This window comes from Tupaia chinensis, unplaced genomic scaffold (assembly GCF_000334495.1).
Source record: "Tupaia chinensis unplaced genomic scaffold, TupChi_1.0 Scaffold000238_1, whole genome shotgun sequence".
Classification (NCBI taxonomy): domain Eukaryota; kingdom Metazoa; phylum Chordata; class Mammalia; order Scandentia; family Tupaiidae; genus Tupaia; species Tupaia belangeri.
The window spans coordinates 6,145,762-6,161,220 of record NW_006159716.1 but is presented as its reverse complement, the minus strand read 5'-3'; the positions used below and the strand labels follow the sequence as shown (position 1 = coordinate 6,161,220).

Below are 15,459 nucleotides of genomic sequence, written 5' to 3'. Positions count from 1 at the left end.
TATAATTTTATATATATATTATATATATATAATATACACACATACACTGAAATATACTTTATACACACACACACACACACACACACACACACACATATATATATATAATGATTAGGGAAGATATCTTGAATTTCTTAGAAAACTTTTGTAAAGTGTGTAATATTTGAATATTTCAGAGAATTCTTATACTTATTTTGTTAGAACTGGCGTGATTTGGATGCAAGAATCACTGATACAGCAAATGAATCAAAAGATAATGTCAGATATTTATACACTTTGGAAAAAGTATGCCAACCTCTCTATAACTATGATCTAGTAAGTATGCTTTTTAAAGTGGAGTTTTGAAAATTAACTCATATAATTAATGCATTCAGAAATAACTTAAGTATGCATGTATTGGGACAACTTATATTGTGATTAAAACGAATGATAAAAACCAAGAAGACCATGGCATGGCATTTGATAGAAAGTGGTTGAAAATGGAAGATTTATTACTGAGTGAAACAAGCCAGGCTATGAGAGACATTTTATGTCTCCACTTGATATATATCAACTGTCCACACTCTATGGCAGAGACTGAAAGATTGGAGGACATAAAAGCAGTGAAAATAGTTATGGATACTGGAGACAGTGTGGAAGGAAGGCAGAAGAGGGGAAGAGTGTAGGAAAGGAAATTGGGGGAAAAATAGAAACACAAGACATTTGTAGTGTCTTTCAGGTAGGGTAAATTCTCTTTGCAAGCCAAATGATATATAGCAATCGAATGTATAAAAAATAATAGTAATAAAAAAACCCCTATACAAACAGAGCTTTCCTCACTGGAATTTAGTGTGATTCAAGGATGATTGCTCAATACTTCTATTCAATTTTGGATCCTTTTCTTTTTTTTTTTTTTTTTTTTTTTTTTTTTTACCAAAGAAAGGTTCAGAAAAGCTGAAAGAATTATATAATGAACCCCAATACACCTGCCACCTAGATTCTACCAGTTTCTATTTTTATCACGCTTATCTATGTCTCTGTTCACCAAACCAGTTTTATAATTTCTAATGAAATGTATTTATTTATAATTTACATACTGTGAAATGAATATATAATTTAAGTGCACATTTGTTGAATTTTGACAAATGCATATATTATATTGCCCAACAACTATCAATATATAAAACATTATCACTCAAAAACTTTCATTATCTATTTCCAGTTAATCCCCATCAGTCTTTCCTAGATCACTTTTCACTATGCTAGAACATCATTTATAAAGAATTACAGTGTGTGGGGACCAGCAGTTAGCATAATGGCTATATTGCTGAATTCCCATATAGTCGACCTTAAATATATTTTTTGTATATATATATATATATATATGTGTGTGTGTGTATATATATATATATCTATATATATATCTATATATATATATATATCTATATATATATATATATGTATATACATATATACTCTTTCAATCACAATAATGTCTTTAGGATTTACTTATGTTGTTAGGTAGATATCTTTTTTTTCCTTTTCATTACCGAATGCTATTTTTTGTTAAAGAATTATTTTATTTAACTTTATTTATTTATTCCAATTTGAACAGAGATAGATAGAGAGAAAGTGAGAAAGCAAGCTGCCAGTTCCAGGACTTGAACCAATGTCGGCCATGTGGGAGTCCCAGCACCCTCAGCCACCATGCCAGCTGCCAGCCCTGCTGAATGCTATTTCATTAGTTTGTTTATCTATTTTTCTAATGAGAGACACCTGGGTTCTTTGCCCTTTTTTGGTTATGAATAAAGTTGCTATGAGCACCTGCATATTAAAATTAAAAAATGAATGATAAGCTAATATTTTTATCTTTGTGTGTGAGAGAGACACATAGAAAGAGAGAGGCATTTTGATAAGGTGTCATGATCTTGCCACAGGGTAGCTAATATAGCAGGCATGTGCAGCTGTGCCTGGTGTGTTCAGATTGGCCTGAGAACCAAACCTAGACGTCCCATGAGGCGTCTACCCTCGCAAATGGTGGTGCTAACTATGGGCCACCATGGCTGGGACATATTTAATATCTTAACTCAAATTTAAATAGTCAGCATTTGTGAATTATGCAAGACACATTTATTTGTTATCGTATCCATTGCTGCTTAACAGTTTACCCTAGAACTGAGTGGCTTAAATAACAAGCATTTATATGTATTACACTTTCTGTGGATCAGGAGCCCACGTGAGGCACAGCTGGTGCCCGTGCTTCAGGGTCTCCCATGAGGTTGCAGACAGGCTGTAAACTGGGGCTGTGGTCTCATCTGAAGAGGAAGCTGGCTGGGGAGGGGCTGCTTTAAGCTCGCTCATGTGGTTGTTGGCAGGACTTAGTCCCTTACCATTTGGGCCTCTCCACGGAGCAACTTACTTCCCCCAAAGTGAATGATTCAAGAGAGAGCAAAAGAGAGCACCCAAATTGGAAGCCACCCCCTTTTTGCAACCTAGTCTAAGAAGGGACATTTCATCACTTGTGTTGGTTAGAATGTAGCTCACACTTCAGGGGGAAGAGATCATACAAGGGTGTGGATACCATGAGGGTGAGCAGTGCCGAGGCCATTTCAGAGGCTGGCTACCATGGTAGATAATTCCCAGTTTGCAGACGAGGAATCTGAAACTCATTATAGTGTAGTGGCTTTGCCAGCACACTAGTACTATCATTTGCTTTTCATTTATGTATTTGTTTTTGTGCACTCATCAGAGAGAGACAGAGACAGAGGGAGGAAAAGTGAGAAATCGCTCTCCCTAACCCCAGAGGAGATGAGATGGCCACGCCATAGTCCCTTCTCCATTCTCCTTTCTTTTGGGCACACACGGACAAATTGGTAGCCAAATTTAATGTAAGAGGGGAGAGGAAGGTGGAACTGAGACTGCCATGTGGGAATCTGTCATCCATCTGGGAGTATCTTGAGAAAAAATAGGAAAGCTTTGGGGCCAGCAGGTGACATGGCAGTTAAGCGTACTGGACTACCACACAGCCGACTGTGGTTCAAGTCCCAGACCTGGCAGCTTGCTTTCTCACTTTCTCTTTCTCTCTCTCTCTAACTCTGTCCCTCTCTGGTCAAGTTAAGATAAATAAATAAATGGATAAATAAAGTTAAATAAAATAATTCTTTAAAAAAAAGAAAAAGGAAAAATAGGAAGACTTTTCTGAAGCAAGGTCTTTTAACTAATTCCATAAAAAATGGTGGATTTCAAATTTGTATTATTACTGCTATTGTTTGCAAAGAATTATGACAGTCTTAAATTTCACTCTCTGTTCACTCCTACCCCATACTTGCAAGTGGACTTCTGTTGGGAACCTTTTAAAAATTTTGTTTGACATAAGAATACTGATACTGGGCTGGTGGCATGGTGATTAAAGTGATTGGATCCCACATGGCCAACTGGGCACAGCAGCTTGAGAAACACACCAGGTGCGTGTGTGGGCATGTGTGCCCAAAGTCCTGAAAGGAGGACAAATGGAAGAAAACGGATTGAGATGTGACCGTTCCCTATGCGGGGGGTGCTTTCTCATTTTCTCTCAATTTCACTTTCTGTCTTTGGTGAGTGTATGTACCCTTTGGCAAATGAAAAGAAACAAACAAAAACCACAAACACTGCTACCACTTCTTAGGTGTTCCCCTGTATATGACCACGGGTAAACAAAACCAGACTGTGTTGGGATGGAGAAAGAGGTCTGCTGCTCGGCTCACTCGGTAGCTCAAGGACTTGATTCTCCACCTTTTATAAGCAATTAAATGAATTTTTTTTTATGTCAGGGAAAAATTAGAGTCTCTAATCTACTTTAGGACTACCTGCAAATAGCTCCTGTTGTAAAAAAAAAATAATAAGATGAAGCAAATATAGCGAAATATCTACATATGTCAGATCTAGTGATGGGGATATGTGGTCATTATACCATTGTCTGTGCTTTTCTATAAATGTAAAGCTTTTCGTTATAAAAAGTAAATGTGGGAGAAAGGCACAGAGCTTGTCATTGTTATCAAGGCCTCTAAATTTTAAGGTATACTAGTTTCAGCTTTTTTATTCAAAAGGCTTGTTTAAATTCATATAATTTAACAATCCTTTAGGTTCGTCTTTTTTTTATCCTAGTAGTTAAAAAAGTACTTTGTTCAATTGCTCTAGCCACGAGGTATCTTACTGTTATTATTTTGTTTTTGCTGAGCTTTGTTTGATGTCGGAAGATTTCAAGGATTTCTTTTGGAAATGACAGAAGTGCTAATAGTATCGAGACATGTAATTTCATCCCATTTACGCACCCGCTCTTTCTGTAGTTTCAAAAACCATAATTCTCCCCCCCCCCATTTTCTCTATTCTCATTAAAATCCACCAGCAATTGCTGTTTAGTTTGTCACTGTCATTTGGGTGGGAAAAGTAGAGAGGACTCGTATTTCCATTTCTGGCTCAGTTATACATACGTTTCGTTTTTATCGTTCTAGTATTGTGCTGTAGGCAAATCTGCTTTTCTATATTTCATATGTGAAATGTCTGAACACTGTGCATAGATAGGCAATGAGTGCACTCCAGAAGCTTCTATTCCAAATAATAATGCTGAAAATTCAGATGCAGAAAGATTTTCTGATGCCACCCCTGAGCCCTGTTCATTGGTGCTGTGGGTACTTGGTACATTTCACTTAGCGAGGTTAGAAAGGACTCTTTCTAGGCGTATTTTTATTAGAGTGTTTTTGACATACAAATAATATGAATTCTGACATGCAAGGTTAATTATGAAGTAACCATGTCAATTTCTATAAGCAATATACAGTTATTTATTAGTAATAAAATTGTTTATCAATTAATTTCAATTATTTTGTAATTATACCTCACACCTGGGACATATACTACTCAGCAGGCATTCTTCCTAGTTTTGTTTATTCCATCACCATTTAAAAAATTGTTGGTGTATGTATGTGTATTTGCATATATATGTGCTATACATGTATGTAAATGTGTGTATGTGCATGTATGTATTTTGTGAGAGGAGGAGAGAGAGGAGTGCCAATAGGCTCCTCATACTATGCAGTCATCCAAGACCATGGACACACCTGTAAGCATGACTGGCTCGTTCATGAAGACCCGGGACGAGAACCCAGAGCCTTCCTACATGGCCTCTAGAAGCATGCAACAGCAGCACTATTGCCCTACACCTCTGTGACTGGGCCTCTTTTTATGTATTTTTTCTTGTCCTATCAATTAAAAGGCAAGCTCCTTGGTACCAGCAGATGGTGTAACAGTTATGTTGCTGGGCTCCCACGTAGTCAACTATGGTTTGAATCCTGGGCCTGGCAGGTTAAAACTCTGGGCACTTGTGTGTGAGTGCCCGCCTAAAATTCCTAAGAGAAAAATGGAAGAGATGGGGTTATGGTGGGGCCATTCCTCCAGGGGGGTGATTTCTTATTTTCTGTCTGTCTCTCTTAGTCTCTCTGGTGAGCACACATGCTCTGCAGTAAAAATCTATATATAAATAAATAATAAATAAATGGCCATGCTTTTACAGATAACATAAAATAAAGTAAAATAAAATAAAATAAAAATGGCAAGCTCCTTGAAGGCAATGATGCCACCAACCTTATCTCTTTCTCCATAGTGATTTACATGTTTTTTTTTTTTTTTTTTTTGAGAGGGGCGCGTGCGCTTGCCAGACAGACAGAGAGAGACAGAGAGACAGAAAGCGAGAAATCACCCCCTGGGGGGATGGTCACGCCGCAATCCCTTCTCCTCCATTCTCCTCTCAGGATCTTGGGCATGCACACACATGCGCCCGGCGTGAGTTCTAAGCCACCGGGTCCGGGATGCGAACCATGGTCAACTTCGTGGGAGTCCAGCGACATAGCCATTATGCTAACTGCTGGTTCCCTACATCATGGTTTTAAGCAGGGTCTCAAAAATCTCAGCTACATAATTTATAGCTGTGGGATCCTGGGCAAAATACTTCACTTCCCTAAGCTCTCTGTTTTCTTATTTGCAAAATGGAAATAATAATAATATTTTGTTTTATAGATTCTTTTTTTTTCAATCTTAAACAGCCACTGTTTATTAACTGACCAGATTACAAAAATAATCATGGTGAATACCTTAGTTCTTCTAATAAGTCTGTTGATAAGTCTTCCCTGTTGCCAGCATCTCCACCTTCTACAATATGGGTGGTCTTTTTCTTTATTCCACCTCGTGGAGAAGATGATTAGAAGGGCCACAGGAAGTTATTTGCTTCTTTTTGAAGTGTTTTCCAACAGTATAGATTTCATGAATCAGATCCTTCATGCAGATGATGCCGAATTTACCAAGAAATCGTGCAATCAAAGAGTTATCTGTCAAAGCAATTCGCTTCTTATTGATTTTGCCATAGCCACGTTTGTAGATCAGTTCATTTACTGACTTCAGGTTCGGGTACCCCCATGTGGGGGGTCCCTTTATTCAGTTCCACAATTCTCAGCATGTTAGTTGAGACCTTACTGAGTTGAAGATCTGGCAAAGCTGAAGAAGCTGCAACACCTCTCAAACCTTTGGGTTCACTCCATTGATACCTCTGATCCTGATGACAAATGCCGATTTGGGTTCTGCAGGTGCATACAAGTTGCCAGCTTTTTCTTGCCATCCTGGCCATGCGAATCTCAGTTCTGTACATCTGTCTATATTCCTTATGATAGTGCTTAGCTTTTTCATAAATAAGCTTCCTCCTTGCCTTTCGAAGCATCTTTTGAGCAAACTTCTTTCTCAGGCGCTTGATCTTCAGCTCTGCAAAATTCCTTCGCTTTTTCTCAAGGGTTTCTCGCACAGCAGGAACCCTTTTCTTAGTGGCTTCTGCATCAGCAGGAGCCTTTTTCTTGGTTTCTGCTGCAATAGGAACCTTCTTTTTCTTCTCTTGAACACCTTCTGTGGTTCCAGCCGGAAAAGAGCTGTTTTATAGATTCTAACACATTTTGTTTCATGCGTTAACATCTCTGGACTCTGGATATAATTAGCAGTCAAATTCTGTGCATCATTGTGGATGTGATTTGATACTGAAACAGGAAGAAAGCTAGAAAATGGATGTGGGTAAAGGGGCTGGAGCATCTGTTATGTGGCTAGATAGAAAAACCAATCAGGGCAAAAAAATGCCCTGCTCAGGGTAACGTAGGTGGGAGATTTTTCAGTGAGGGATGTCTAGCTAATAGCCAATGAGATCAATCAGTGGACCCAGCCATATTTGATACAGTAATAGCTAATGAGATGGATCCGAAGGCTCCAGCCACATTGGTACAGCCAGTGGGATGAAAACAATCAGTGAGCCCAGTCAGTGATCCATCGACACAACCCTGCTTAAGAGATTATAAACCCCATGGAAAGCAATGATCCAGGCCCCTGAGGCTGCTCCTATCTTTCAGGAGTGTACGTTCACTTTTACTTAATAAATTATCCTTTACTTTCACTGTTGGTGTGTTTCATCCAATTCTTTGTCTGAAACACCAAGAACCTGGTTAGCCATCCTGTGACAATACCACCTTGAATTTTTAGTTCTTCCTTGAGGCTAGTTTTGTTTGTTTTTGTTTTGGGCACCATTAATATGAATTTAGGCTGCAATGGAGTACTAGCTGTGGCACAGATTCTCAAGGGAGTTTGTTCTTTCTGCCCCAGCAGGACTGGCACATGCACATCTTATTTCTACCTTTTTTTCATGGCTTATTTATTTCCTGTTTATATTAACACAGAGGGTGTAGCCCATTGGTGGCCTGGTTTTATGTGGGATTTAGATTACCCATTTTGGATTTTTTTTTTTTCTGGTGATGTCTTAAATTTGATAAAATCAGACCTAACTTGTTGTCAACATAAATTAAGATAACATGTAGAGCTAGCCCGGTAGTCCGTCAGTTCTGTGCTGTGCAGAAGAGGCTGAATCTCTCACTGCTGATTGACATTCAGCCCTGGCTCCATAGGCTCCGTGTTGAGTGTATGCCCAAGGTCCTGATGGGAGGGAGAATTGGAAGAAAAAGGATAAAGCACTACCAGGCCTTGTTCTGGGGTTCTCTGTCTGTCTGTCTGTCTCTCTTGTGTGTGTGTCCATGCTCTCTAGCATAAAATAAATTAATTAAAAAATATGTTTAGGGACCAGCAGTTAGCGTAATGGCTATGTCGCTGGACTCCCACGTAGTCGACCATGGTTTGAGTCCTGGACCTGGTGGCTTAAACTCACACCAGGCACGTGTGCGTGCGTGCCCAAGGTCTTGAGAGGAGAATGGAGAAGGGATTGCAGTGTGGCCCTCCCCATTGTGGGGTGATTTCTTGCTTTCTGTCTCTTTGTCTCTCTCTAGCGAGGGCATGTGCCCTACAGCAAAAACCGCTCCAAACAAACAAACAAACAAACAAAAAAAGAATTCTCCTCACTTAGTTTTACTGATGACCTTTTTCTGTGCGAGGATCCAATCTAAGATACATATTACGTTTGGTAAAATCTGACTTAAAGATGAAAACTGTATACTATTTTGTGTATATTTGTAGTTCTGAATATTATAGAATATTAAAACTATAAACCTGCGATGGGATTCATTGAATATATTTCAATTTTAGGTTTCCATGGCACACGGAATACAAAATTTGATTAATGCCATCCGAATGATTCACAGTGTGTCCCGGTACTATAATACCTCAGAGAGAATGACTTCCTTGTTTATCAAGGTGAGTTTCTAAGGGAAGAAATCATGCATGCAATTCTGTGAAAAAGGTAGCAGTTCTTTCTTTCTGGGCCTAGGAAGGGAGTGGGGAGTTCTGGATTTTAATACTTCCAGTAGACAAGAAAAGGAAAGTGTTGACTGAAGTCAGCTGTATTTAACTGAAGGGTTAATCAGTACCTTTCTCCTTGTCAGAGGTAAGCCCCATGGCTTTTTAAAATGTGCCTGGTGGTTTTCTAATTTATTCATTCCAGATTGTTTTGATTCTGCAGAAGAGATAAGGATTGTATCACCACTACAGCCCCGCTTTAGCTAATCTCCTGAGCACCACAGTCCGTAAAATCTTCCTGTGTAACACCATGTTAATTACTTAAAATAATTTGAAAACTTATCCAAGAAGCGCATGAGTAACATTTCTGTGTAAATGATTCAAACATAACTAAATATTTAAAGTAACAATCACAATTCCACTTTAAAAAACAAAGTATAGGTTTAATTACACTCTACATGCTAAATAAGACAAGCATCTCAGGAGCCTTCCCCTTCACTTGTCTCCCTCCTTGCTGTGTATGTCCCACACTGAGATCATTTTAGTCTTGACAAAGATTCTTTACTTGTCTGAGCTTTAGTCAGCCTTCTCCAAAAATATTTTAAAAAATCCATTTCCACAGGGCATATGCACATGAGAGGCAGGGTAGAGAAAGATAGAGAGAGAGAAGGCACCCCACAACTGGATGTGGTCACACCACAATCCCTCTTCCTCAGTTTCTCTATCTCATCAGGGTCCTGAGCATGCACAAAGTTGACAGGGCCAAGACACCAACTGCAACTGGCCACGTGGCATCCAGCTTTCTATGCAAAGCACTTGACTGCTATGCCGTACCACAGATATGGCCCTCGTCAGTCTTCTGAATCTTTTCCTAGGCCCATCCATGCACTTCCTTGTAAAATCTAGGGATTATTTATTTATTTTTTGGGGGGAGAGGTTGTCGCTATAGGGCGCGTGCGCTTGCCAGACAGACAGAGATATAGAGACAGAAAGTGAGAAATCACCCCCCAGGGGGGATGGTCATGCCGCAATCCCTTCTCCTCCATTCTCCTCTCGGGATCTTGGACAGACACTCACGCACACGCGCCTGGCGTGAGTTTTAAGCCACCGGGTCCGAGACGCAAACCGCGGTCGACTACGTGGGAGTCCAGCGACATAGCCATGACGCTAACTGCTGGTTCCCTAGGGATTATTTTTGAGAGAGTTTTTTTTCTATAGAGTGCATGAGTTCACTGGAGAGACAGAGACGGAGAGACAGAAAGTGAGAAATAACCCCCCGGGGGGATGGCCATGCTGCAATCCCTTCTCCTCCATTCTCCTCTCAGGATTTTGGGCACACATGCACATGCACCTGGCATGAGTTTTAAGCCGCTGGGTTTGGGACTTGAACCATGATTGACTACATGGGAGTCCAGCGATGTAACATTATACCATCTGCTATTCCCGTAAAATCTGGTTTTAACAAAGGACCGTGGTAAGTCAGTTAAGTAAGAAACTCCTAACCTCCATCATCAATATCTACCTGGTCATCACCCTCTAGGTGGTGTCTGATCACCCTGGCCTATCTTTAGCAAACATCTTGTTCGATTAGTTTACCCAGAATCCTCCTTTATCCCTGATGTCTTCTCTTAGTAGTGATTTTCCGTCCACTGGCCGTCACGCCCCCACTCCTATCTGTAAATTCCCACTTGTCCATGCTGTATTTGAAGAAGAGCCCAATTCTCTCCCCTACCGTAAGACCTTTTTGCAGTGGGTTCCTATATCCATTGAAAGGGTCCTGAATAAAGTCTTCCTTACTGTGCTTGAACAAGTATCATTGAATAATTTTTTTATGACAATTTCGTATTATTGTTAACATTTTTTCAACATTAAGAATCAACAAGTATTCAGACTAAAATCTAAGAATTGCTAGGTTCTTTGATCATCACGGTGATTTTCACATCTTCTTCCTCCTTGGATTATTTCTTTCTCTGGAAAAAAATTCTCGTCATTCTTTCAGAGAGGGTCTGTGGGTGGTAAACTTCCTAAAATCCTACCTGTCCAAAAATAGCTTTATTTTATCTGATTGCTCAAATGTGAATATAATTGGAATTCTAAGTCCAACATCTTTTTCTCCTGGAACTTTGAAGATAATGCTCAGTGGCTGTCTGGTATCCAGTATTGTTGATGAGAAGGTTGATGCTAATCTGGTCGATTTTCCCTTTGTGAATAACTGGTTTTATTCTTCCAGGAAGCTTTTAGGACTTTTTTCTTTATTCTTGAGCTTCTGAAGGTTCAAACTGATATGGTTCTTTTTATATTTATCTTGTTTTATACTTGCTGGGTTGTTTCAACCCAAAGACGTTTCATTTCTCTTCATTCCCGCTAAATATGCCTCTTTTGCTTTTGACTATTCCTGATCTACCTCTTCAATTTATTCTCTTCTTTCAAATTGAGCTTCCATTTCTCAAAATAGTTGTTTCTCTTCTTCCCTTTGACTTTTCACCTCACTCTTTTGCTCTTTATCTGTGTATCAATTGTTAATCAGCATATAGAATTTTTTACTGTATCACTAAAAATTTTAGCTTCCAAATTTTCTTGTTGTTTTCATTTCATAGATAGAAAATCCTTTCACATCTTTCTCATGCATTAATTTAGTTAATATGTGATATTTTAAACTATTTTATGAATGTCTTTTCTACTGTTTCAAATGCCTCTGTTCTCATTTGTTTTCCTTCATTTCTTAGTGGTTCTTGGTTGTATGCCCATCTTTGTATGAGAGGATTTCAAAAGTTTATGGAAAAATTGAATTAAAGCATGAGTTTATTTTGGTGCAAAAAGGGAAATCCATGCAGTTATTAAGTGTGTTTATTTATTTCTGTGAACAAGGAAGAGAGAGAAAGAGAGTGAAGTAGAAGGTCAGCATCCCCTAACAAGGTCTTGATACTACAACCTGCCTGATGGGCACGTTCATGCCCAGTTTGTTCTAAACGTTCTCCAGATTGGAGCCCAGAACTTCCCTGAGTTAGTGACCCTCACAGGGTATCACGTTTCACTTCTGTACCACCATCTGGCTCAATTTACATAGTATGTATTTTTCATTAACCTTTGAAGACCTTCGTGTTTGAGATGCCTCCTTTGCTTCCTTGTTCTGTTTACTGTAGTCTGTCTCTTACAGAGTGGGGATATGACTTACTGTTGAGATTGGTGTCTGGTCACTGTTTCTCTGATGTACCCTCCTGGAGGTGCAGTAGCTTGCCTGGTCATACCTCTCCAAGACTGGGTTTCAAACTCATGGCTTTGGCCTTTCAGCAAATGTCATGGTTGCCTACTGCCCAAGTCACTCCAAATTCAGTGTGCAGGGTCACTACTGAGGCCCATCTCACCCTGTCTCAGAGCTTGAAAATTTCCCATAACTGTTTCAGTCATAGCAACCTTTTACAGAAACTGGGTTCTGGTTTTCTCTAGTCACTCTCCAGCCCCAGCCCCCACCACTATAGCGATACGCCTTCTGTATTTTAAGAATCCTCACTGGGCCAGCAGATGGGGTGGAGGTTAAGGCAGGCTGGATCCCACATGGCCCTTTGCATGGTTTGAGTCCTGGACCTGGTGGCTTGAAAATCACAGAGGGTGCTTGTGGATGCCCAAAGTCCTAAGAGGAAAATGGAGGAGAAGAGATTTCAGCCTGGCTATCCCTATAGGGGATGATTTCTCACTTTCTCTCTCTTTCTGTCTCTCTTTGGCAAGCACATGTACACTATAGCAAAAAAAAAGTCCCCAAATACCTTGACCTAATCTCTTGTCCATTTCTAAATGATCGTGTTGGGTTTTCCTCACTGTTCTGAGGCATCTGAGAGGTAGTTAAGTTCATATTTAGTTTGCATGTTGAAGTATAATAAAGAATGACACTTGAACTGGATCAAGATCAAATTATTAATAGAAGAGAAATAAACAAGTGAAAAATAGTTGATTTTAACATTTATGGCCCTAGGGATCCAGCAGTTAGCGTAATGGCTATGTCGCTGGACTCCCACGTGCTTGGCCGCGGTTCGCATCCCAGACCTGGTGGCTTAAAACTCATGCCGGGAGCGTGTGTGTGCGTGCCCAAGATCCCGAGAGAACGGAGGAGAGGGGATGTGACCATCCCCCCTGGGGGGTGATTTCTCGCTTTGTCTCTATGTCTCTCTCTGTCTGGCGAGCGCACACGCCCTATAACAAAAAAACCTCTCCAAAAAAAAAAAAAAAAATTATGGCCCTAGTGACATCGACTTAAATGCTATAGGTAAATATGACTGGGCTTTTTTGTTTTGACTGGAATATGCATTTTTTTGTATTTTGTAATTAATTCACTGTTTCAGTTTATTTCTCAAAAAAAAAAAAAAATTATGGCCCTAGTGACATCGACTTAAATGCTATAGGTAAATATGACTGGGCTTTTTTGTTTTGACTGGAATATGCAATTTTTTTTTGTATTTTATAATTAATTCACTGCTTCAGTTTATTTCTCAAAAATTTTTTTTTTTGGAGAGGTTTTTGCTATAGGGCGTGTGCGCTCGCTGGACAGAGAGAGACAGAGAGACAGAAAGCAAGAAATTACCCCCCGGGGGGATGGCCACGCCGCAATCCCTTCTCCTCCATTCTCCTCTCAGGATCTTGGGCATGCAAGCACATGTGCCCGGCGTGAGTTTTAAGCCACCGGGTCCGGGATGCGAACCGCGGTCGACTACATGGGAGTCCAGCGACATAGCCACTATGCTAACTGCTGGTCCCACCTATTCTGTGACTTTAAAAAGTTTTATAAGTTTCAGTTTTCTTTTTACGATAGTAATTTTTTTTTCCTTTGGTGAGGTTTTTGCTATAGGGCATATGTGCTTGCTAGAGAGATAGAGACAGAAAGTGAGAAATCACCCTCCCCCCAGGGGGAATGGTCACACTGTAGTCCCTTCACCATTCTCCTCTCGGGATTTTGAACATGTACTCATACACGCCTGGCAGTACACCATCTGCTGGTCCTACTGATGGTAATTTTTAAACTGCATTTATTTTAGGTAACAAATCAAATGGTGACAGCATGTAAAGCATATATTACCGATGGAGGAATAAACCATGTGTGGGATCAGGAAACACCAGTTGTACTAAAGAAAATTCAGGTTTGTATTAAGTACTTTTATTCTCTTATGGTAAAGCTTTCACTCTCTGGCCCAAACTTTGTGTACTTTGTTCATTCACAAAATATGTCAGCTTTGAAAAGTCTTTGTGGAATAGTGTGAGAATGTATACAGATTGCCTTTTTACATGATCTACTTCCCTGTGTATGTTGTTTTCCTTTTACCAATGACTACCTGCATCAGATGCTCTTGTATGTCGTTTCATGTACGTTGACCCCAACCTCTAATCCCAGCCTTGTTCATTTAATTTTTTTTTCTATTGCACAGGCTGGGACTACCATGTAGTCTTAAATAAATATGGTGGTAGCAGCATCCTGATTTTCCAAAATGTTTGTTTATTTGTAAATGTGAAAGGAGCACCCTAGCCAGGGTCCTCATGCTGCAGTCTTCCCCCCAAGGTCTGCAGCCAGTCAGGACCACAGGTGTACCGCAGTTCTGTCCTGCATGTTGAAGCAGACCCGGGACTTGAACCTAGAACCTTCCCACGTGGTATCCAGCATTGCGAAGCAGTGTCTTTACTGCCTGTGTCACTGCAGTTTGGCTGTATCCTGATTTTGATCCTATTTTGGAAGGAAAGGTTTTTAACATTTCCCCTATCTAACTTGTTGTTTTCCCTAGGTTTTAAATCTTTGATCAGATTAGCTTTAGTACTAAGAGATCATTTTTAACATTATGAATGATTGTTGAAAATTTTTTCTGCCACATATTTATGGAGATATTTATGGAATTTTCCTCCTCAATATCTGTTAATAGGATGAATGGCATTTTTACATTTTTCTAAAATTAAACCACCCCAACATTCCTAGGTTAAATGCAACTTAGTCATAGCATAATTATCTTTAAAAAAACCCCCCCCAAAAAAACAAAAGAAAACAACTCTTGAATGCAGTTTGCAACAGTTTTCTTTAGGAATTTTTGTAACTATGTTCATGAAAGAGAATATCATTTCCTATCTCATATTATTCTTATTTTTAAATAATTATTTATTTTATTTATTTATTAATTTATTTTTTAATTTGACCACAGAGAGACAGAGGGTGAGAGTGAGAGAGAGAGAAGTGAGGAAGCAAGCCACCAGATTCAGGACTTGAACCCTGGTCAGCCATGTGGGAGTGTACAGTGCCTTAACCACCACACCACCTGCTGGTCCCCTCATACTGTTCTTGTCAATATTATTGTTACTGAGATCTCAGAATGCATCGGAAGTTGGGAAGGGGCAGTATTCCTCATTTTTATGGAAAATTTGTAGAAGAGTAAAGTGATTTTTATAAAAAAAAAAAAGTTTATTTCTTCCATGTGAGAGCAAGATAGAAAGAGCCATCCCTAATAGGATCTTCACGCTGCAGTCCTATCCCAGCCTTAGCCAGCCAGGAAGCATGCCAGGTTTGCATAGGGAGACCTTGGGACTTGGAACCCAGGATCTTCTCACATGGTCCCAGCATTGCTGAGCATTGTGTCAGCACGGCTGGCCATAAAAGCAATCTGTTTTTTAAACACCTGAAAGAAATGGCAGCAGCGACTAGCAGTTGGCGTAATGGCTATGTTGCTGGACTCCCATGTAGTCGACTGCGGTTCAATTCCCGGATCC

General features: G+C 39.8%; 1 protein-coding gene across 1 annotated transcript in view; it reads left to right on the top strand.

Annotated features, from left to right (window-relative positions):
• Positions 1–15,459, top strand: part of DNAH8 (dynein axonemal heavy chain 8) — a 413,702-nt gene that overhangs the window by 43,372 nt on the left and 354,871 nt on the right. The window contains exons 8-10 of the mRNA XM_027771927.1: positions 202–315; positions 8,575–8,682; positions 13,752–13,853. Coding sequence (XP_027627728.1) covers positions 202–315; positions 8,575–8,682; positions 13,752–13,853 — 324 coding nt within the window. The remainder of the gene's footprint in view (positions 1–201; positions 316–8,574; positions 8,683–13,751; positions 13,854–15,459) is intronic.